The sequence below is a fragment of the Triticum aestivum genome, chromosome 1D (assembly GCF_018294505.1).
Source record: "Triticum aestivum cultivar Chinese Spring chromosome 1D, IWGSC CS RefSeq v2.1, whole genome shotgun sequence".
In the NCBI taxonomy this organism is placed as follows: Eukaryota; Viridiplantae; Streptophyta; class Magnoliopsida; order Poales; family Poaceae; genus Triticum; species Triticum aestivum.
Window position 1 is genome coordinate 475,560,137 of NC_057796.1, and position 21,112 is coordinate 475,581,248.

The 21,112-nt window shown below is 42.5% G+C and overlaps 1 protein-coding gene, 1 long non-coding RNA gene, 1 other non-coding gene and 1 pseudogene across 6 annotated transcripts; 2 read left to right on the forward strand and 2 right to left on the reverse strand.

Annotated features, from left to right (window-relative positions):
* The first annotated feature begins 993 nt into the window (after positions 1-993).
* LOC123183160 (mediator of RNA polymerase II transcription subunit 15a) lies at positions 994-15,445 on the forward strand. 4 transcript variants are annotated; one of them, XM_044595908.1, is made up of 10 exons: positions 996-1,262; positions 1,650-1,770; positions 1,890-1,992; positions 2,819-3,754; positions 4,990-5,060; positions 5,645-5,948; positions 10,646-10,689; positions 11,339-11,642; positions 12,907-14,438; positions 14,545-15,445. In XM_044595908.1, exons 1-9 carry the CDS (start codon positions 1,123-1,125, stop codon positions 12,909-12,911), a joined length of 2,028 nt encoding a protein of 675 aa, XP_044451843.1. In that variant the 5' UTR covers positions 996-1,122; the 3' UTR covers positions 12,912-14,438; positions 14,545-15,445. The 4 variants fall into 4 exon arrangements, with proteins under 4 accessions (XP_044451845.1, XP_044451846.1, XP_044451844.1 ...); XM_044595911.1 differs by lacking the exons at positions 12,907-14,438; positions 14,545-15,445 and having other exon boundaries at positions 995-1,262; positions 5,645-5,698; positions 11,339-11,617; XM_044595910.1 differs by lacking the exons at positions 10,646-10,689; positions 11,339-11,642; positions 12,907-14,438; positions 14,545-15,445 and adding an exon at positions 6,715-10,637 and having other exon boundaries at positions 994-1,262; positions 5,645-5,698.
* LOC123183161 (uncharacterized) lies at positions 12,904-14,358 on the forward strand (annotated as a pseudogene).
* A 1,308-nt stretch (positions 15,446-16,753) lies between the features above and the next one.
* On the reverse strand, positions 16,754-21,066 carry LOC123176862 (uncharacterized). The gene is made up of 5 exons (XR_006488683.1): positions 20,837-21,066; positions 19,297-19,395; positions 18,480-18,632; positions 17,629-17,704; positions 16,754-17,492 (listed from the first exon to the last, which is right to left on the reverse strand). It is a non-coding gene; the product is annotated as an uncharacterized lncRNA (long non-coding RNA).
* LOC123183934 (small nucleolar RNA SNOR75) lies at positions 20,035-20,120 on the reverse strand. The gene has a single exon (XR_006492917.1). It is a non-coding gene; the product is annotated as a small nucleolar RNA SNOR75 (small nucleolar RNA).
* Positions 21,067-21,112: the final 46 nt, after the last annotated feature.

Here is a 21,112-nt window from a genome sequence, read left to right on the forward strand (position 1 = left end):
ACATGGGCCACCAGGCATACGGCAAAAAGGACAAGCCATAACTGCAAGGAACACAATGATTATCAAGAACTAATCCCACAAAACCCAGTTGAAACTTGACATCTGATAGTGTTGGTAGTCCCCACCCGTAACTACCCCATAAATCTCCATATTCCGGAAATATAATGGGAACAAAAAGAGAAATGAGAAAGGGAAACAGGGAACCCACGAAGGCAACCGGTAGGGAACGACGATATCGCGAACGGGGAAGCGCGGTTGACGCTAAAGAAGGACCGCCGTAAGAGCAGGCAACAAGCACGGCGGCCGGGACAGGGGCCGCCGTAACCACGCGACAAGAGCGGCGGCCGCGACGGGCGGAGACGACGGCAAAGAAAGAACAGTGCTTCACGACGGTTCGCCCACACCAGAGAGAAACAGATCTCAAAACAGATCAAAAGGTTTTATAAAACATTAAAAGTATAAGGACTAAAGTGAAAAAAGGAAAAACCAGAAAGGGAAACCGGAAACCGGAAATCACGGGAGACGCCATGCGCGCGACAAGTGTCGCGCGCGGAGCACCTCGGAAAAGTCTCACGACCGCTCCGCGCGTGACACTTGGCGCGCGGGGAGCGCTCCCCGACTAATCGTTGCGGCGAGCGCTCCTCAATTAGTGATTTCGGCGTTTTTAGCCTATTTTTACCTGTTGGGCCATATAGATAGAGATATATAAAAAATAAAAAAAGATAATCGGGCCGTGCTGTGTCGGCCCGTGTGCTCAGCCTAGCAGCCCAAGCATGGCCCAGGGCGTGCCGGGCCGGGCCCGTTTAGCCGGTGCCATGCCTGGCCCATGGCGGGCCGTGCCGGGTGTGCTCGCGGGCCGGCCTGGTTGGCCCGGCCCATTTGGCGTGGGGTTTGTGAGCCGGTGTTGTGGCCGAGCGGGGACCATCTGTAAGGGCCGAAAACCCTGAATTCATGTGTCAGTTTCTCTCTTGGCTTCTGCAGTTTCTTCTACCTCTCCCCTCCCCCCTCCCCTGCAATCTCTCCTCTCCTCTCCCCCAGATCCCTCTCTGTCTCTCTCTCTTTGGATTGAAAAGAAGAGAGATTGGGTCGTGACACTCCACCTCCATCGATCCCCTCGAGACCATGGATCCCAACTGGCGGCCCACCCAAGGGTGTGGCCCCGCCGCCGCCGCCCCCGCCGCTGCCGCTGACCCGCCCCCCGCCGGAGGCGACTGGCGCGCCCAGCTCCAGCCCGAGGCGCGCGGCAGGATCGTCGATAAGATGTACGTGTGTATGTAGGGACTCACTCTAATTCATTGATTGATTTGATCTGATTTCCCCTTCGTCTACTCTTTCGGTTTCCCGCAAAGAAAAAAAGAGGACTTTTTTTCATCGATCCATCTGACGAGCCGCTTCGATCTAAACTTCCAGTTTCGTGCATACTGATTCGTAGCGGCACCGGCAGATTCGCCCGTCGTCGATCTAGCTCTCAGTTTCTATTTTGATTCTGTATATATATATAGTCAAAATCCCGTCTGATTTGAATCCTACTTATCACTCCATTAACTCTGAACAGTTTTAACACAAATTTGCCATGGCACAGCGTCTGATCACCTAGGGCAAACCATTCTATTCGTACTATTTCTTCACATTGTGCATTGTGCGTGTAGAATGGACACTCTGAAGAATCATCTGCCAGTATCTGTGTCTCTGGCGCCAGAGGCACTGAGCGAACTTAAAAAAATCGCTGCGCGGTTCGAAGAAAAGGTCTATACCGAAGCAACCAGTCAGGTAATTTAACGTATCCTCGACCGTGCGAAAAGTGCTAATCACACAAGAACTGTTGGTTGTGAGCCACTATCAGTAATTTGGTATACAACTTTACATCGTTTTCTTTTTGTATTACTCAGTATGATTATTTGCGGAAGATTTCTGTGAAGTTGCTCTCCATGGAGACGCAGAGACAGCAGGCTGCTGGAAATGCTCAGCTGATTCCAAATCAAAACAACCCTGGTAACGTACCATATACACTAAACTGTGCTGCACAATTTATCATCTTCGCTTGGATGTCAATATATTTTATTGCATCAGGTGCTGAGATTATGTGCTTTATTGCATCAAGTGCTGAGATTATGTGCTTTATTGCATCAAGTGCTGAGATTATGTGCTTTATTGCATTAAATCACCCTCCACCCTCTTCAGCATAATGTATAAGCTTTTTGCATCCAGCTTGTGTCATGTGTACGTAGTTATTGAACTTGGAGCGACACAGTAAGTGCCTCAGTTCAACCTATTGGTTCAATATAATATTATAGCATGGTTTTTCTGTTAGTATGGTAGAAGCAATGTTAAGTACGAAGATAGCAAATGAACAGACTAGTTATTTGACTGGGGTAATCCGCCTTCCTACCTTAAAATGGTCAGATTCCTCGCACATACAGAATATTTTATTGACCCCTGGTACATCGCCGGATTGGGTTGTTCAACCGGGTTTTCACCGGTTCACAGCAGCGATCTTCAGCTCTTTGTAGAATTATGTTTATTCCCTCCTTGCTACCTTTAGAAGGTAGATCAGTTGGTTAGCTGTCAGCTGTATTTACGTTGACTCTCATATTAATAAAGATATGCAAACACTTGTTTGCATGCTCTTTAAAACAAATCAGGTTGCCAGTCCTTTAATTGCTCCGGTACATTTATTTTTCTCATTGAAAATGCAGAACGCCTTCATTTGGTCTGTAATATGCTGCTTTCAACACTTTGTGTGCCTTTTACAGTTCCACAGGAAGTATTGTTCACAAGATACTTTATTAACACACATATGGTACCTTTTCTGCAACAGCCCCTGGACTCCATCCACAAGGCAGTAATCAAGCACAGACATCAGCAGTTCCCTTGATGTCTCAGCAACAGGCCCGGCAGCCAAATGCTTCTACATCTGTACAAGCTTCTTCACTCACTAATATCAGACAGAACTTGCCAGGTGTCAACCAAACATCAACGATGCAGACTGCGTCTGTCATTCCACAAAACACAATGAATAATGACTTGGCGCAAGGCACTTCACAAGATGTTTATGCTGCACAAAGGCAAATGGCAGGCAGGCAGCAACAGCAACAATCTCAGCAATTAATTTATCACCAGCATCAACAGCCTTCTCTGCAGAGTCAGCAGCCCAATATTCCTTTACAACAGCAGCAACAACAGTTGATGGGACAACAGCCAAATTTACAACAAAATCAGCTAATTGGTCAACAGAATGGTGCTGTGATGATGCAGCAGCAACAGAGGCTAGCAGTTCAGTCAAATAATCTTTTGAATGTGCAGCAAACACATCAGATGTTGAACCAGCAGTATATACCTTTGTATCAGCCACAACAATTGGGCTCTCAGGCAAACATGTCGAGTCTACAGCAGCATCAACAAAATCAACAGCAGCAGCAACTTTTTGGAACTGTGCCTAATGTCTCAAGCATGCAGTGGATGCATATGCAACAAAGAAAAGCTCAGCAACCACAGCAACAACATGCTCAGCAGCCACCAATGGGTTTGATGCAACCTCAGTTTCAACACAACCAACTTCAACAATTGCAACATCTTATGCCACAGTTCCAGTCTCAGCCTAACCAACTACAAGAGCAATTAAGGATGCAGCAGCAATCCTCCATGCAGCAAAGACTTCAAACTTCAGGAGCCATGCTCTTGCAACAAAATAACATGGATCAGCAAAACCAGTTTATTCAGGCACAGAGGGGCCTTCAAGAAGTTTCCTCTAGTAGTAAGTTTTCACTTTTCACATATACTTTTTTTGTAGATCCATCATATGCTCTTATTGTTCTCATCTTCTATTTCTCCATGTTCTTATGTCAATCTTCCTGTTGTCACCTTACATTCCTTGTGCGGTTTAAACTAGCTTAACAATCTGGCCTCTCATTATTTTTGCCCTACTTACATAGAAAAGTTTAGGGAAAATTGTGTGTTGTCCATCAGGACCCCCACACCCTTACTTATCGTGCTAACAATTACGCTGGACTATAATACAAGGTCCGTATGAGACTACAACCGGAATTTTTGGATCCTAACTCTTATTTAACCCTTAGGGCACTCCCGGTGCATTGTATCTTGCGTTGTATCATATGCATTAAATGTGTGTAGATATAACTCTTCCAATGGCTTATATCTTAGTGTTATATCTAATGGAGCTGCCATTTAATATGTTTTGTGGGAGGAAAAAAAAATATTTTTGGTTACCCGATAAGAGTTGTATTTTCATAAGATACAACAATATCTCTCTTTTTCCTCACTAACTAGGCTACTTCAACAGTATTTGGACTTCTGCACAGATGGCATGTTTTAGATACAATCGGCATTATTGCACTGGGTTTGCCCTAAGTACGACTCAAAGCAGTTTATGAAATTAATGTGATGCTACATGAACTAGCTTGAATGTTCTTTGAAACTTCTTTGAAGATGACAACCAGATTCATAATTCAGATGCAATTATATGATTTTTGACAAGTGAAATGCGCCACAGGTCCTAGAACTATCGAGTGGTGTGAAGTTAGTCCTAAGGCTTCAAAACTGCATTTCAATCTTTTTTGTGCCTGAACTACGGTGGATAGATGGACAGCTTGAAGATGGAATTATATTGCGATGTTTAGTGATCCAGTACTCTGTAATCATATGTTGACTAAACTGACCCTATTGATCTTCAGTGACTTCTGTTCAGCACATTGGTTTTTCTTATTTGTTGGAATTTTGCTGGAAAAATGCTACTGTGCGATAATCATATTGACTAAGCTGACCATATTGATCTTCTGTAATTGTTTGATTTGGTTCACAAGTTCTCCAATTGCCACTGCATTCCATCCTACGATGTTTTTCTTTTCTTTTCGAAAAGGAGGTTAAACCCCCGGCCTCTGCATCAATGCCTACGATGTACTTGTAGCTTGTTATTTGTTGGCTTTGTTCATTTTATCCTGATACTCTTTGCCAACCTTGCTTTTTATGCAGCATCTGCGGACTCTACTGCTCAAACAGGCCATGCAAGTGCAGGTGATTGGCAAGAGGAGATACATCAAATGGTAAGACATGATACTGATATCATCCTTTTTGGCACTCCCTTTCTTGGCACTTCCTAAAATTCGTAGACAGTGGCCCCTAGAACAAAGGTGTTGAGATTGCCCTGATCTAGATTGTTAGAAGATGAAACTACACACCATGTTGGATGTTGGGGCCTTTTACTTTTGCACTTCATGTTGTCTATCTCTTTTTCTTTTGGTCTGTGTTCCAAGAAATTCCTCTTTTGGAATTTCATACAGCAAGTGTGTAGATGCACTACATTCTGGCATTCCACTTATAAGATATATATTATATGTATACGGAATTCTGTATGAATGCGGAGTATGGAGCATACAACCATACAGTGTATCTAGATGTAGTAAAGTCTCAAGGCAGATAGCAATCTTTATTAAAGCTATTTTATTTAATGGGCATCAAAGTTTCTTATTTTCTTCTAGATTTATGTGCTGCTAAAAGCTACTTGAAATATCTTTCATTGCCATATTTTCTGACTTGATGACAAACCATGGTCTATTAGCTGTTCTCTTTTCATCTCTATATTGCTTCTGCACCAAATTAATGTGTATGTGGTCTTTGTTGTCGACAGATTAAGAGGTTAAAGGACCAATACTTTGCAGAACTCAGTGAATTATTCAATAAGGTGTGTGTGAAGCTACAGCATGTTGACAGCATTATTCCACCTCAAATATCATCTGAGCAGTATGATAGAATGAAGAGCTTTAAAATAATGTTGGAGCGCATATTACAAATGATGCAAATTGGTAAAAGTAGTGTCCAACCTGCTATGAGGGACAAAGTTCCTCGATATGAGAAACAGATTATCAGTATCTTGAACTCACAAAGGAAGCCAGTGCAGCCACAAATACAACAACAATTCCAGCCACCTCCAGGTCAAGCTCCTAATTCTAGCATTTCACAGCAGCTACAACCTTCCCAAAATTTGCAGTAGCATGATAGTCATACTAATACTCAAAGTTTGTTAAGTATGAGCACCAGATTACAGTCCTCTAGTGTAGCTGGTATCCAGCATGTACCTGTGCCTCGAACAATCCTTGTAGTTTAAACTAGCTTATCACACTACTGCAGCAATGCCTACCAGTGGCGGTTGCAATAAGGCTACCAGTGGTGGGTAGGGCACCTCGCCATGGTATCCTGACACTGGTAATATGTTACCTGTGGCGGGCGTCATTTCTCACCCATGGTTGGCAACCTATTACCAGTGGGGGCTGGCCTATTCACACTTGTATGTGGCACACTAGTGGCGGCACGTTCCCCCACCCGCCACCGGTAACCTCCCCCTAGGTGAAAAATGAACGCTGCCACGGCAACGTAAAGCACTACCATGTCAGATTTTTTTGCTGTCGTGGCAGCGTTTTTGCACATTACATTATATATGCATCGCATTACATAGATAAATTGATTTATCACGTTATACATGCATCCAACTACCTAGGAACTATACTAGAACTAATTAGAGTAGGAACTAGGAACTACGTCTTGTAACTATACTGGGAGGTATATACTAGAACTAATCAGAATTGCATAACTAAGAACTATATCTTTTAACTATACTAGAACTAATTAATGAGTTGAATTTAAGATTTGCGTCATGAGAATCAAATCCCTAGGCCTCGAGATTGAATTTCTGATCAACAGGGAGAAGAGGGAGAGAGCTTACTGTGGTGGCTGAGGCAGACGCACCCGGCGACCAAGTTGGGCAGGACCGTGCGGCGGTGAGGGTGGTCCGGGCACGTGTGACTGGCGAGGGTGACGACCGTGCAAGCAAGGCGAGGGCGATGGGCAGCTAGGGATTTGGGCAAAGGAAGAAGGGGAATTTGGCCAGGTCCCTGTGTGGCCTAGGGTTAAGTGGAATGAACTTACCGGAGGTGTTGTGGGGGTTGATTTAATTATAAAGTAATTAAGTGGAGTGAACTTACCGATGGTTGAAGGGTCTAACAGTTCGGGTAATAGTAGACAGGACCAGCCAATGGTTGTTTTCTAAGTCCCACAACCAATATTGTTTTTGCAATTTCCCATACAATATCATAAAACCATAAAACGCCAAAACCCAAAATACCCTAAACCCCTAAAAATGACAATAAATACCTAAAAATGTACCAGTGGTGGGTGGCAAGAGAGCCCGCAATTGATTTGTAAAGTATCAGTGGCGGTCGTCATATTTTAACCGCCACCCGTAGTTTGAGCTCAGATATTAGCCCATGGCTAATTTGGGCCAATCTGGGCGGGTGGGTAGCATAGACCGCCACTCGTAACTCAATTACCAGTGGTGGGAGGGCCAACACACTCACCACTGGTATGTTTGGCCCATGGCTAATCTGGGACCATAATACTAGTGGCGGGTGCGAAGTGATGCAATTAAGCAGTATTGTCGATTTGGCCTCATTATTTTGGACATGGCTAGCTAGCGCCCGTGCATTCATTGGGGCTGACGAGCAGTTGCCCATATACGGAAAGTCGGTCTGTCACTTTCCCAAAAAAGCAAAACTAGTGTCCCCCACCACGTGATTCCAAAGCTAGCCGAATCCAGAAGGGAAAGTACTCGACGTCTTCACCTTACAAGGAAATCAACTACGATCCTATCCCACATGCATTTATTTGGGTTTCAAAAAATTTAAAAAGCTATAATTTTTGGTTCTACGTCGGAACTCAGATCTGTTTTCACTGTTGGGTTTCTCGTGACGAGTTTTTCAAAACTAGATCCCATATGGGTAGGTTTGGACAAACTTTTTTCATGGGCAACTTTGGGTGGTATTGAGGCAACTTTAGTGCTATAGGAAGCAACTTCTTTTTTCCCAGTATGATTGCCTAACAACAAAAAATCCTATGGAGGCAACTTTAATGCTATAGAAAAGTAATTTCTTCTTAGTTTGTCTAGCATGAATGCCTACAATAGAAAGTCCTTATATTGTTAGCTACCATTACTATCAAGTTAACTAGATTCACCATCAAGTTACCTACCATAACTAGCAATAGAAGACAACAAAGCATCAACTGTAGACGACTTCGGAATATTATAGGCAATTTAGAAACAACGACATATGAGGAAGGACCGTAGGCAACTTAAAAGCACCGGTGAGCAAAGGAGAATGTCGGGCAAAATTAACTAGAACACAACATTTGGTGAAGCTGGCTATTTTTAGCACTAAAGTTGCCTCTAGTAGAACGAAAAATGGTTAGGAAGGTTATGTGTTGTTATCTACCTCTCGAAGTTGTTCACTATTAGTAGTGAGTGGCTTATTGTTGCCGATCATAACTAGCAATGGCAGACAATAGAGCATCGACGACAAGCGACTTCATTGTATTATAGGCAATTTAGAAATAACGACATACAAGCATGAATGGTAGGCAACTTAGAAGTAGCGGTGAGCAAGTTAGGAGAATGTTACACAAAATTAACTAGGACATCAAATGTAGTGAAGTTGCCTATTTTGGTGAACTAACTAAAGTTGCCTCTAGTAGAAGGAAAGTTGCTTATGAAGGTGATGTGGTGTTACCTACCTCTTTTTTAAAAGTTGTTCGTTATTACTAATTAGTCGCTTATAGTTACTAATTAGTTGCTTCTAATAGAGTGAGTTTCTTCTGTTTAGCACTACAATTGCCTCATCTAACATCAAAGTTGCTTTTGAAAAGCAAATCGAAACATATCCATATGGGTTCACGTTTTGAAGAGCTAGTCGTGACCTGGCTAGCGCCCACGCTTTTTGTAGTGTTGGCGGGCACACAATCCCCCCCCCACCTCGAAATGGAAAGCACAAGGCTCTCATACAATCCGTCCCCCACTTAGTTTCCAAATTTAGAGTCATGATAGGCAACTTAGATCCCACATTTTTTTTTCTGATGTTGTAGCCAACTTATATCCCTTGATGGACGACTTCCATAGTATTGTAGGAAATTGAGGATCACCTGTAGGGAACTTCGTAGCGACGTAGGCAACTAGGTTTTTGAGGTCGACAACTTAGGAGCCATCTTAGGCAACTTTCCACTCTATGGTAAGCAACTTCCATAGTATGGTAGGCAACCAAACTATCAACAACTTTGTTTTTGATATATGCAATGTAGCAACCATGTTAACCACTTATAACACTACTGCACACAACTAATTAGAAGGCTACTAGGTGAATTCACTAATACACACAGTGCAATTAAGTTGCTTATTTGTAGCGCCAAGGTTGCCCAATGTAGCATCAAAGTTGCTCTAAGAAAAGTTCGTCAAAATATACCCATATGGGATCTAGTTTTGAAGAACTCGTCGCGAGAAACCCAACGGTGAATATGAATCTGAATACCGATACTCTAATCAAAAGCTATGACTTTTTAAATTTTATAAAACCCAAATAAATGCACGTACTTTTCCTTTCTTGATTGATGTGTGCAAAATAGGGCGCGTTCGAAGGGATGAGGACCAGATACTTTCCCTTTTTGTAGTGTAATGATGACACGGGATGCCAATTACCCTTTATAGCAGGTCTGCTCGGATGCACCCCGTGCCGTGTGAGTTTTTTGTCGTATACTACGTGCGCTCAGGAAGCCCAATTAGTGCAGCTGCACTAAGAAGCATTTGGGCATTATTTTTACCTTACATAGAAAAGTTTAGGGGAAAATGTGTGTTGTCCATCAGGACCCCCACGCCCTTACTTATCGTGCTAACAGTTACGTTGGACTATAATACAAGGTCCTTGTTAGACTACAACCTGGACTTTTGGATCCCAACTCTTATTAAACCCTTAGGGCACTCCCGGTGCATTGTATCTTGTGTTTTATCATATGCACTAAATACGTGTTTAGATACAACTCTTCCAGTGGCTAATATCTTATTGTTGTATCTAAATGAGCTGCCACTTAATATGTTCTGTGAGGGAAAAAGAATAATTATCTTGGGTTACCTGATAATGGTTGTATCTTGGTAATATACATTCTCTCTCCTTTTCCTCACTAACTAGGCTTCAACAATGGTATTTGGACTTTTGCTTAGGTGGGATGTTTTAGATACAACTGGCATCATTGCACTGGGTTTTCCCTAAGTACGACTCAAATAGTTTACATGAACTAGCTTGAAAATATTTGAAACTTTTTTGGAGATGACAACCAGATTCATTTCAGATGCAATTATATGTTTTCTGACGAGTGAAATGCACCATAGGTCCTAGAACTATCGAGGGGGTGGCAAGTTAGTCCTAAAGCATTAAAACTGCATTTCACACTTTTTGTTACCTGAATTACGATGGATAGAAGGACAGCTCGAAGATTGAATTATATATTGTGATGTTTAGTGATCAAGTACTGTGTAATAATCATTTTGACTAAACTGACCCTATTGATCTCTGACTTTTGTTCACCACAATGGGTTTTCTTATTTGTTGGATTTTTTTCTGGAAAAATGCTACTGTGCAATAATCATGATGACTAAGCTGTCCATATTGATCTTCTGTGATTGTCTTATTTGGTTCACAAGTTTTCCAATTGCCCCTGCTTGTAGCTTGTTATTTGTTGGTTGTTCATTGTATCCTGATACTCATTGACAACCTTCTTCTCCATGTGACATCTGTGGATTCTACTGCTCAAACAGGCCATGCAGGTGCAGGTGATTGGCAAGAGGAGATCTATCAAATGGTAAGACATGATACTGATATCATCCTTTTTGACACTCCCTTCCTTGGAACTTCCTAAAATTCGTAGACAGTGGCCCCTAGAACAAAGATGTTGAGATTGCCCTGATCTAGATTGTTAGAAGATGAAACTACACACCATGTTGGATGTTGGGGCCTTTTACTTTTGCACTTCATGTTGTCTATCTCTTTTTCTTTTGGTACGTGTTCCTAGAAATTTCTCTTTTGGAATTTCATACAGCAAGTGTGTAAATGCACTAAATTCTGGCAGTCTTTATAAGATATATATTACATGTATGCGGAATTCTGTATGAATGTGGAGTATGGAGCATATAACCATACAATGTATCTGGATGTTGTAAAGTCTCAAGGCAGTTAGCAATCTTTATTAAAGCTTTTTTTTTATGGGCATCATAGTTTCTTATTTACTTCTAGATCTGTATGCTGCTAAAAGCTACCCCCTCTGTAAGCTAATATAAGAGCATTTAGATCTAAACGCTCTTATATTAGTTTACAGAGGGAATACTTGAAATATCTTGCCAATGCCATATTTTCTGACTTAATGACAAACCATGGTCTATTAGCTGTTCTGTTTTCATCTCTATATTGCTTCTGCACCAAATTAATGTGTATGTGGTCTTTGTTGTCGACAGATTAAGAGGTTAAAGGACCAATATTTTGCAGAACTCAGTGAATTATTCAATAAGATGGGTGTGAAGCTACAGCATGTTGACAGCATTATTCCACCTCAAATATCATCTGAGCAGTATGATAAAATGAAGAGCTTTAAAATAATGTTGGAGCGCATATTACAAATGCTGCAAATTGGTAAAAGTAGTGTCCAACCTTCTATGAGGGACAACGTTCCTCGATATGAGAAACAGATTATCAGTATCTTGAATTCACAAAGGAAGCCAGTGCAGCCACAAATACACCAACAGTTCCAGCCTCCTGCAGGTCAAGCTCCTAATTCTAGCATTTCGCAGCAGCTACAACCTTCCCTAAATTTGCAGCAGCATGATAATCCTACTAATGCTCAAGCAAGTTTGTTAAGTATGAGCACCGGATGACAGTCCTCTAGTGCAGCTGGTATCCAGCATGTACCTGTGCCTCGAACAATCCTTGTGTGTAGTTTAAACTAGCTTATCGCACTACTGCAGGAATGCCTACCAGTAGCAGCTGCAATAAGGCTACTAGTGGTGGGCAGGGCACCCTGCCACGGTAACCTGACACTGGTAATATGTTACCAGTGACGGGTGCCATTTCTCACCCATGGCTGGTAACCTGTTACCAGGGGCGTGCTGGCCTACTCACCCGCCATTGTTACGCGGCACCATACCTGGCCATGGGATACCCGGCCCGGCCGGCCCAACCTGACCCGGCCAAAAAAGCCCGACCCAGTCTGGTCTTGCCCATGGGCCAGGCCTGTGCCTGAAATCTAAGCCAAAGGCCGGGCCGGGCTTGGGATTGGCATATTTGCATTTTAGGGAAGAGGCTTGACCTGAGGCCTGATGGGCTTTTCCTCTGATGGGCCGTGCTTGGGCCTGAAATCTAGGCCCGATGGCCGGGCCAGGCCTGGGCCCAGGCTTTCTGCTTCGGGTTTTGTTAGGCCCGCCCCGGCCCGACGGACGGCCAGGTATACGCGGCACACTACTGATATCATCCTTTTTGCACTCCCTTTGTTGGAACTTCCTAAAATTCGTAAACAGTGCCCCTAGAACAAAGATGTTGAGATTGCCCTGATCTAGATTGTTAGAAGATGAAACAACATGCCATGTTGGATGTTGGATCCTTTACTTTTGCACTTCATGTTGCCCATCTCTTTCTTTTTGGTATGTGTTCCAACAAATTCCTCTTCTGGAATTGGAACCGAAATTTCATATTAACATGTGTGTAGATGCACAACATTCTGGCATTCTTCTTGTAAGATATATTATATGTATGCGGAATTCTGTATGAATGCGGATTATGTAGCATACAACCATACAGAATATCTAGATGTAGTATAAAGCCTCAAGGCAGTTTAGCAATATTTATTAGAGCGATTTTATTTTAAGGATATTATAGTTTCTTATTTTGTTTTATATTTGTATTGTATGATTCTAAAAGCTACTTCAAACATCTTGCGGGTGCCATATTTGATTCTATTAGCTGTTGTATTTTCATCTCTATCTAGCTGTGCACCAAATTTATGTGCATGTGGTCTCTTGTTGTTTCACAGGTTAAGAGCCTGAAGGATCAATACTTTGCAGAACTCAGTGAACTGTTCAATAAATTATCTGTGAAGCTACAGCATGTTGACAACATTATACCACCTCAAAATCCATCTGAAAAGTACTCCCTCCGTTTTTATTTACTCTGCATATTAGAGTTGACTGAAGTCAAACTTCGTAAAGTTTGACCAAGTTTATAGAAAACAACATAAACATTTACCATAACAAATCTATATGATGTGAAAGTACATTAGATAAAGTACATTCAATAATGAATCTAATGATATTGGGTTGTTATTGTATATGTTAATATTTTTATTTATAAACTTAGTCAAAGTTTACAAAGCTTGACTTTGACCAAAACTAATACGCGAACTAAATTAAAACAGAGGGAGTATGACAGAATGAAGAGCTTTAAAATAATGTTGGACCGTATATTACAAATGCTGCTAATTAGAAAGAGTACTATCCAACCTGCTATGTGGGACAAAGTTCCTCAATACGAGAAACAAATTATCAGTATCTTGAGTTCACAAAGGAAGTAGTGCAGAAAAAAAAAGGAAGCTAGTGCAGCCACAAATACAGCAACAGTTCCAGTCACCTTCAGGACAAGCTCCTAATTCTAGCATTTTGCAGCAGAAACAGGCTTCCCAAAATTTGCAGCAGCATGATAGGCATACTAATACTCAAGCAAGTACCTGATTACAGTCCTCTAGTGCAGATGGTATCCAGCATGTACCTGCGCCTCCAACAACAAACTTCAGTGGCCCCAAGCAGCAAAATGGTGCAAGCATATAGCATCAGATTCGCTCTAATTTGGAGGCAATTTCAATTCTTTGCAACATGGTTCGTCGAGTGGCGCATTACAATAGGGAAGCACCGGGCCGATGCAGACAATGAATACACAACTGCAGACAAGTAGTGGCATGTTATATCACAACCCAATGAGTACACCAACCTAATGGTAACTCCATGCAAGAAAATGCAAGTTCATTACAGCAGCTGAAGCAGCAACAGCAGGATCATCATGTGATGCAGTGTCAGCAAACAAAGCATCAGATGTTTCAACAGTACCAGCAAAAGCAACAAATGCTTCAACAGCAGCTCCCAGTACAGCAACAATTATAGAAACAACAAGTACAGATGCAGCTTCCACAGCTTCATGCTGGAGATGATGTTAATGAGTTAAAGGTTAGACAAGGAACTGCAATGAAACCTGGAGTTTATCAACAGCACTTGGGCCAATGCAGTAACTATTATCATCATCACAGTTGAAACAGAGTGGTGCTTTCCCAATTTTGTCACCACAAAACTTCCAAGCATCATCCCCACAAATTTCGCAGCATTCTCCTCAAGTTGATCAGCACAAATTTCGGCTGTTTCAAGTACTACTATACGATGCAAAACAATTCTTTAACTGCATGGTGCACACTCATGAGTATCCTTGGATCCTGATGTAACTATCAAGTCCCTCGCCTTGTGATATCCTTCTGCAATGAGAATCCAACCAGGCCAATCCTTTTTTACCTTAACATATATGGTATGCGCTGTACTCTAGTGGTTTTTTTTGTTAATTTTGTATCATCCCCTGGCAGAACGATTGCAAGTGCTTAGTTACAAACTTCTTCTGTCGGTCCCTTTGGCAGAAATATATGGTCAGTGTTTGCTTTGCAAAGATAAAGATGCTGCTCGTCTGGCTTGCTTGAAGTCTTTTCCGCTTGCTGTTGGAGCATGGACACAGCAGGGTGGAGGCAACTCGCACCAGATCGTGGATGTGGAGGGAGGCGGTGATTGACAGTTGAGAAGGTGGACGGGGTGGACGCTCGCTGCAGCCGAAGGAGCGCGCCATGGGTGCAGGTGGAGGATCAAGGCTATCACCAGGAACTACCAATTACAGACAGCAGTGTGGCACGATTTGGAAGAGGTAAACAAACATCTAGGGGTCCTCTGTTTCTTCCAAAGCAGAGGAAGAAACGATGGGTCTGATCCCACACTCGGCAACAGTGGGACCCGTTCATTGGTCGTTGTTTGCCACTGGTGTGGAATCAGTAGTAGTAATACTAATTTACTTGCTGCTGAAAAACTGACTGTCCATTTGGAAGGGTACCAGCCACATACGAAAGCATGTCCTTCAGTTCCTACTTTACAATGCTCACGGTGACACGCATCTGAGATTCTGAATGTGCAACATCCAAGACATGGTGCCACGCCTTGAAGAATCAGCTTTCTAACCACACAGCATGCTTTCTAAAGGGCACCGCTAGGCATCAGACTACTACCGATGGTTTGCTTCCTGTCAGACCGGTTGCTAGCGATTAGGTACATTCCAGTCGTCTGACCTATAAATGCTTGATTTGTCGATAACTACTTCCGTGAAATCTGCTGCTTCCTAATTGTTGTCCCCACAATCTGTGATTTGTTTCCTAGAACTGCTTCCTGGCTTCAAATTCCATTATTTGCGGATATAATTTCGGAAAAATATGGTTATTTTTCCCAAGTAAATTCTGCTATTAATTATGAAATTTATAAGATGTGTTTCCTTACTTATGGTAGCATGGCTTTAATACCAATCTTCCATGCTAACGGAAGCATCGTTTTCTCGTGATTTATACTTGCTTCCGTCTACCAATGATGACATAAACTTGCTATAAATGTATATGAAGCTGTACTTAAGTGGTGATTTGCTTTACTTCAAAAACACCAACATCATATTTCCATCAATTGGAAAATCGCTTCTACACAAAAAGGACATTTCCATAGGAAGAATCATTAGAATGAATACACTTGCTACAAACACATCAGGGATGTGTTTCCAAGAAATAAAAATGTGCTCACTTTGTTTCCATGGATGAAAGATTTTGCTTCCATAGTTTCATGGACAAACAATTCTGCTTCCATGACAAACAATTTACATCAAATCGTTCCTTGCAAACTGGATGTTGCTTCTACGAGTTTTCCTACTTGCTTATGTATGGGAGCGTGACAATGCGGCCCTCAAGCTGGCCGTTGGCGTAGTTCCTCAAGGCACGCATTATCTTGGTGCGGATGTGACACACAGCTGCATATCAGTTTTCGTCTGCCGGCTTGAAGAAATAACTAGTCAATGCGGCAGTATTCAAACAGTGCTTACAACACTGTCCAAATCACCTGAAACAAAACGTCATTCCAACTGAAGCAACAAAAGGTTTGAATGGAAGCATATAAGCAAGGTATGTTTGGCGAACTAGTGTGGAAAAACATATGTATAGTTGAACCACATAATTTAGCATTTCAAAGCAACAATAAGTAAGATGGAAGCATACATATACAATTATGTACTCCAGCAGATGGATTGGCGATCGTGTCATTGTAATTGTCTTAAGCATTAAAGCACAGGGTTACAACCGACGTAGAGAGACCGCCTGAGGAGATATATGCAATGAAATATAATTAGATATGGATTAAATATAGGATATATATGCATTATTACTAGAATGAAAAGGCTAATTACAACCTGAAATGGCAATGCAAGTAAATGAAATTATACAAGTGATGAGAAATACAATGAAGCATGTCTGTTTAATAAAAAAATAAAATGAAAATCTACAAACAATGGAAACACATATACTAAATCAAGATGCATGATTGCAGTTCTATCTATACATAAAAAAACATGGATGCTCCGAAGCAATGGACTTTACATCTGTACATCTACGAAACATGGCAAGAGAGTGAAGCTCCATTGCATGGAAGAAGTATCTGTACGAAGGACACCTAGGAAGTATATATGCTAACTAATGAAAAAAAAAGTACAGCCAGCAAGCATGGCAATAGATTGACATTCCAATCAGACAAACAAAGGATGGTAGATGCAGCAGTACATAGGAAGCTACCTAGAAGCATGGAAATAGATTGAAATTCCGCTGTACGTAGGAAGCACGAATGCATGAAGCAAAAAAGATTGCTATCACTATATAAACAAGGCGTACTGGAAGCACAACAAATTAAGATGCAAAATAGCATGCTCGCCACTGATATCGGGTGCAGAATTTATGATCTGCAAACGTATCCCATCTGCTCTAATTGGAGGTTTTGTGAGCTTACATCAACTAGAATTCTTCAAATACATGAATGAAAATAGATTCACACAGATCCCACCGCTAGTGAATATCCCAGCCACATGTTGCATCCTTTACGAAGACCTACACAGATGCCTAGATCGGCGACGATGCTACAGCTAGGTAGGGATGTGATCAAATACATATCAGCTAGAACATCCTTATTTTCCGTGTGACAAAGTTGGGCAGTGATCCTGGCAATCTCCTATGGAACTAAAAGGGATGCGATCAAATACATATCAGCTAGAACATCCTTATTTTCCGGGTGGCAAAGTTGGGCAGTGATCCTGGCAATCTCCTCTGGAACTAAAACAAGGTGCCTCCCCCCCCGCGCGCATTGAGGCAGCAAAAGCAGTGATGGGCATTTGGTTCACCTTTGGTGTTACAATTCCTTGCGACACACCATTTTATGGTAAGTTTGCTCTCATCTAATGATGAGGCCACCATAGTCGTGTTGTCATGGCCATCTTTGTAGGTGCTCTTGGGGTCGGGGCGACCTGTTGCATATGACATATTGTATGGTCGTCAGTGCACAGTAGGCAAGTATCTTATGTACATAGGGGAACAATAGTTTTGAAACATAGTGGGCTGGCTGCAAGGATATAAGCAATATGATAGTGAAGGTGCGCTTACATTGTCCAACCATGATTAGGCACCCGACAAAGAAAACAGCAACCACTACGCTGCTCCCCTTCATATTTTCAATGAACTGTATTCGAGATTATGAGATAGTTAGAAGCAATCAGAGGCAATAACCACAATCCCCGCTCACCTCGGTATATATAGAGGGTAGGGCTGGAGTCGAGCCAAGTTCAGTCAGAGCCACGCTCTGGCTCGCTCTGTATGGGTGTCTGCTCGGTCCAGCCCAACCACCAGACAACAATGCATCCCTTTACAGTGAGTAAACCGTAGCCTTTTGTGTCTTTTGTTGTTCTGATTGAAAATTAAGCCTATATATTGAATATTTAGCACTCTATATTAATTGCTAAAAAAATAGAAGATCAAGCACCATATATTGCTAATAATGATCAAAGTGTTGAAAACTAAGCATATGCATCTTGATGTTGTCAAGTACATGGTTTGGTGCTCTTCACCTCTGTGTTACAAGTTAGAACCAATTAAAAACTGACAAGTCTATACTTCGGACTTCTGCAGACGCAAAAACATGTTGCAGTCACTGCAGTCTAGAGGCTAGAGACTAGCACAGTTTAGCATCTCATTCTTGAGCAGATAAAGCTAGCAGCAAGAACGAAACTACCAGATGCCAGGTGATGTATCATCAACTCAGTCAGGTTACAACCAGGCGTCCTATGTTAAATCCTATGTTAAAATGAGAAGCAAATATTCTCAAGCACATGTACAGAAGTACGAATCAAAAGCTTCACTACTTGACACCATGTACATCTCCTGCCCAAGCTGCACAAGCCTCTGCTCTGTGGCGGCTCTGCTCTTGATCCGAGAAAAAAAGGGGGAAGCAGACGAACCTGAGGCGGCCGTTGGCGTCATTGTCGTGAGAGGGAAGGAAACTTCTTGAGTAGTCGTCGCTCGAATCGGCGAGGGGTTCAGGGCGCTTCCGCTTCCCCGAGATGTAGGAAATGGACGCTCGTTCTCGGGGAGCTGCCGGGGCGTATTCTCCCCTAACAGACCAGCGATTCCATCAGTTGAAAGGAGCATTGTTACATTCCATATATGTAGAACAAATAACGGCAGAACAGCTATGCAATTTGAGATCGCAAAGTTATGGTAGTAAATAGTACTCCCTCCGTCCCAAAATAAAAGTCTTTGATAGTACAAAGTGTAATAACTTTGTACTAAATCAAAGTCACTTATTTTGGGATGGAGGGAGTATGCATTATGTGAGGGAGGCAACTAGATGGCGCGCGAGCGCCATCCCAATTTCCTGGCGCACGTGCTATAAATGGCAGGACCACTCGCTTGTGGCAAAAACATACCCAAAACGGAAAGGGGTCGGTCCATCATGTGATTCTCACCCCTGCACGTGCCCATACCCACACCATGCCCCCAGCTGATCCCCATCACGCACAGGCAAAAGCAAAACAGGGGACAAAATGCCACCACACAAGAAAGGGTGGAACAAACAGGAAAAAGAGGCGGCCATGGCGTCCTGAAGGTTAAGAGAAACAAAAACATAGAAGTCTTCACAACAAGTTATGCAAGCACAGGCGCAAACACAGAAATCTAGGTGTGTTTATTTTGTCACAACCCTGATCTGTAGCAACACTCGTAGTATTCTGATCTGTTTGGCAGGAGACACAGGAATCTAGAAAATTATCCTCCTACCTCTCCCCTTGATTTGATTCTTAGAAGATTCTGGGTACAAGGTCTTTGGAAACTTGAAGCCAGAATTGTCGATTCGTTTTGCCTGTGAGCGATCCTGACCTGCATATATGCATAGGAGATGTTAGGTTGGCTTGTGCACAACTGAATTGTAATAAGTTGCTTCACATATAGTTGGTTTATAAGTAAAAAATGTGTTGGTTGCTTGCCTTTCACGACAAAACGACCTATATGTTCCCCAGATAGTACTATGCTAGTTTGTTTGTGTGAGAAGTTTTTAGAATGCAACATTTTTGTGTGGAAAAAGCAACTTTACTGTAAGATCCAGGTTTATAAATGGATCATCTTAACATGAAATGCAAATTAACATGCTTGTCGCCTAGGCAATGTACTATACCAACTAGGCAAGCTAAATTAGATTGTTCCAACTAGTATTACTGGAACAAAACTGATATGCCCCAGTAGTAAAAATTACCAATTCAGGCAAGGATCCTGTGCTATTGAGGAACATGGAAAACTTGCTACAAAAATCTGGTGCAAGACACAGCTACTGCATCTTAAATAAGACCATGGATAAGCTACATTATTGCTGGACTGTGGAGAAGACACTTTACTATGCTAAGTAAGGAACAAAGAAAAACAGAAAATATCAACGAAATGACTTGAGAAGTTCAGTAAAAGTGTCCTATCTATCTATCTATCCATCTGCGTAGCAACAATCACAGATGAAAAGTAAGAGTGTTCTCTCAGAAAAATGCCTCGTGTTGTCCCAAAGGTTTAATGGAATGTATTGTATCAGGCAACTGATCAGTGTTGACCAACAAAGACCCCAAAACACAAAATGAGCAAAGGCACATGCTCTTGCACGGACATACAGAGAATAAACGAAACCTTGCTTCATTAACACAAACAAAGTGGGAGAAGTTGCTTTATCAAATGGCCTGAAAAGTTACTGAGCACAAGTAGATTTGTTCTCTCTATCTCTTCTACCTCTATCTCTATCTACCTATCTACTACTTGCTTCATTGGCACACACAAGAATACAACAATGCCAGATCGCCATGAAGAAATAGACATAATTAAGAAACTTGCTTCGCTGGCACAAACAAAGTGAGAGAGGACTTGCTTTATCAATTTGCCTGAGGAAAGCTACTTATATACCACAAGTAAATTGCATGTGTCGATGAAAACAAAATGCTACAACCAGTCTCACTAGAAAGCACAAAAAACATGCCCCCTCGCGCTAATCTTCACCTATCTCCTGGAGGTGTTTGTGAGCATGCCCCTTGACGGTAAAAACATCGACTAAATAAATATTCCCCCAAAATCTAGTGTAATTCGTAAGAATGAACAATGGGTGCTCTACTCTCCTCAGCAAGAATGGTAAGAAACGAGCGCTTCTAATCGATGAACGGGTGCTCTGCTCAGTGCTCACCCTTGTAAATCGGCCAAGGGAGTGGCTCTGGTCCTTGCGCAGCTACTGAACGGGGCTAAACTGCATTACGGCGCTCTCTTTGCTAGGCCCCGTGGAGCGCGCGCATACCTGAGGCTTGGTCGTCGGCGGCAGGCAGGCTGGGTCGATGCTGCGCTCCTCCTTTCGCCGGCGCTCCAATCACTCAAACTTCTAGCGCCGCCGCGACCGCCCTGCTACGCTTCTCTCCCCTCTCCATCTTCCCCATCTTCAGTGACCCAAGCAGCGCCACCGAGGCCGCGGCGGCCGCCTTCTGATTTACCGTTCCCCGCGCTCGTCTTCCTTTCTCTGCCTCCACACGATCTCCCCTGGAAACCCGGTAAATTTGACAATTTTGACCCCGGGACG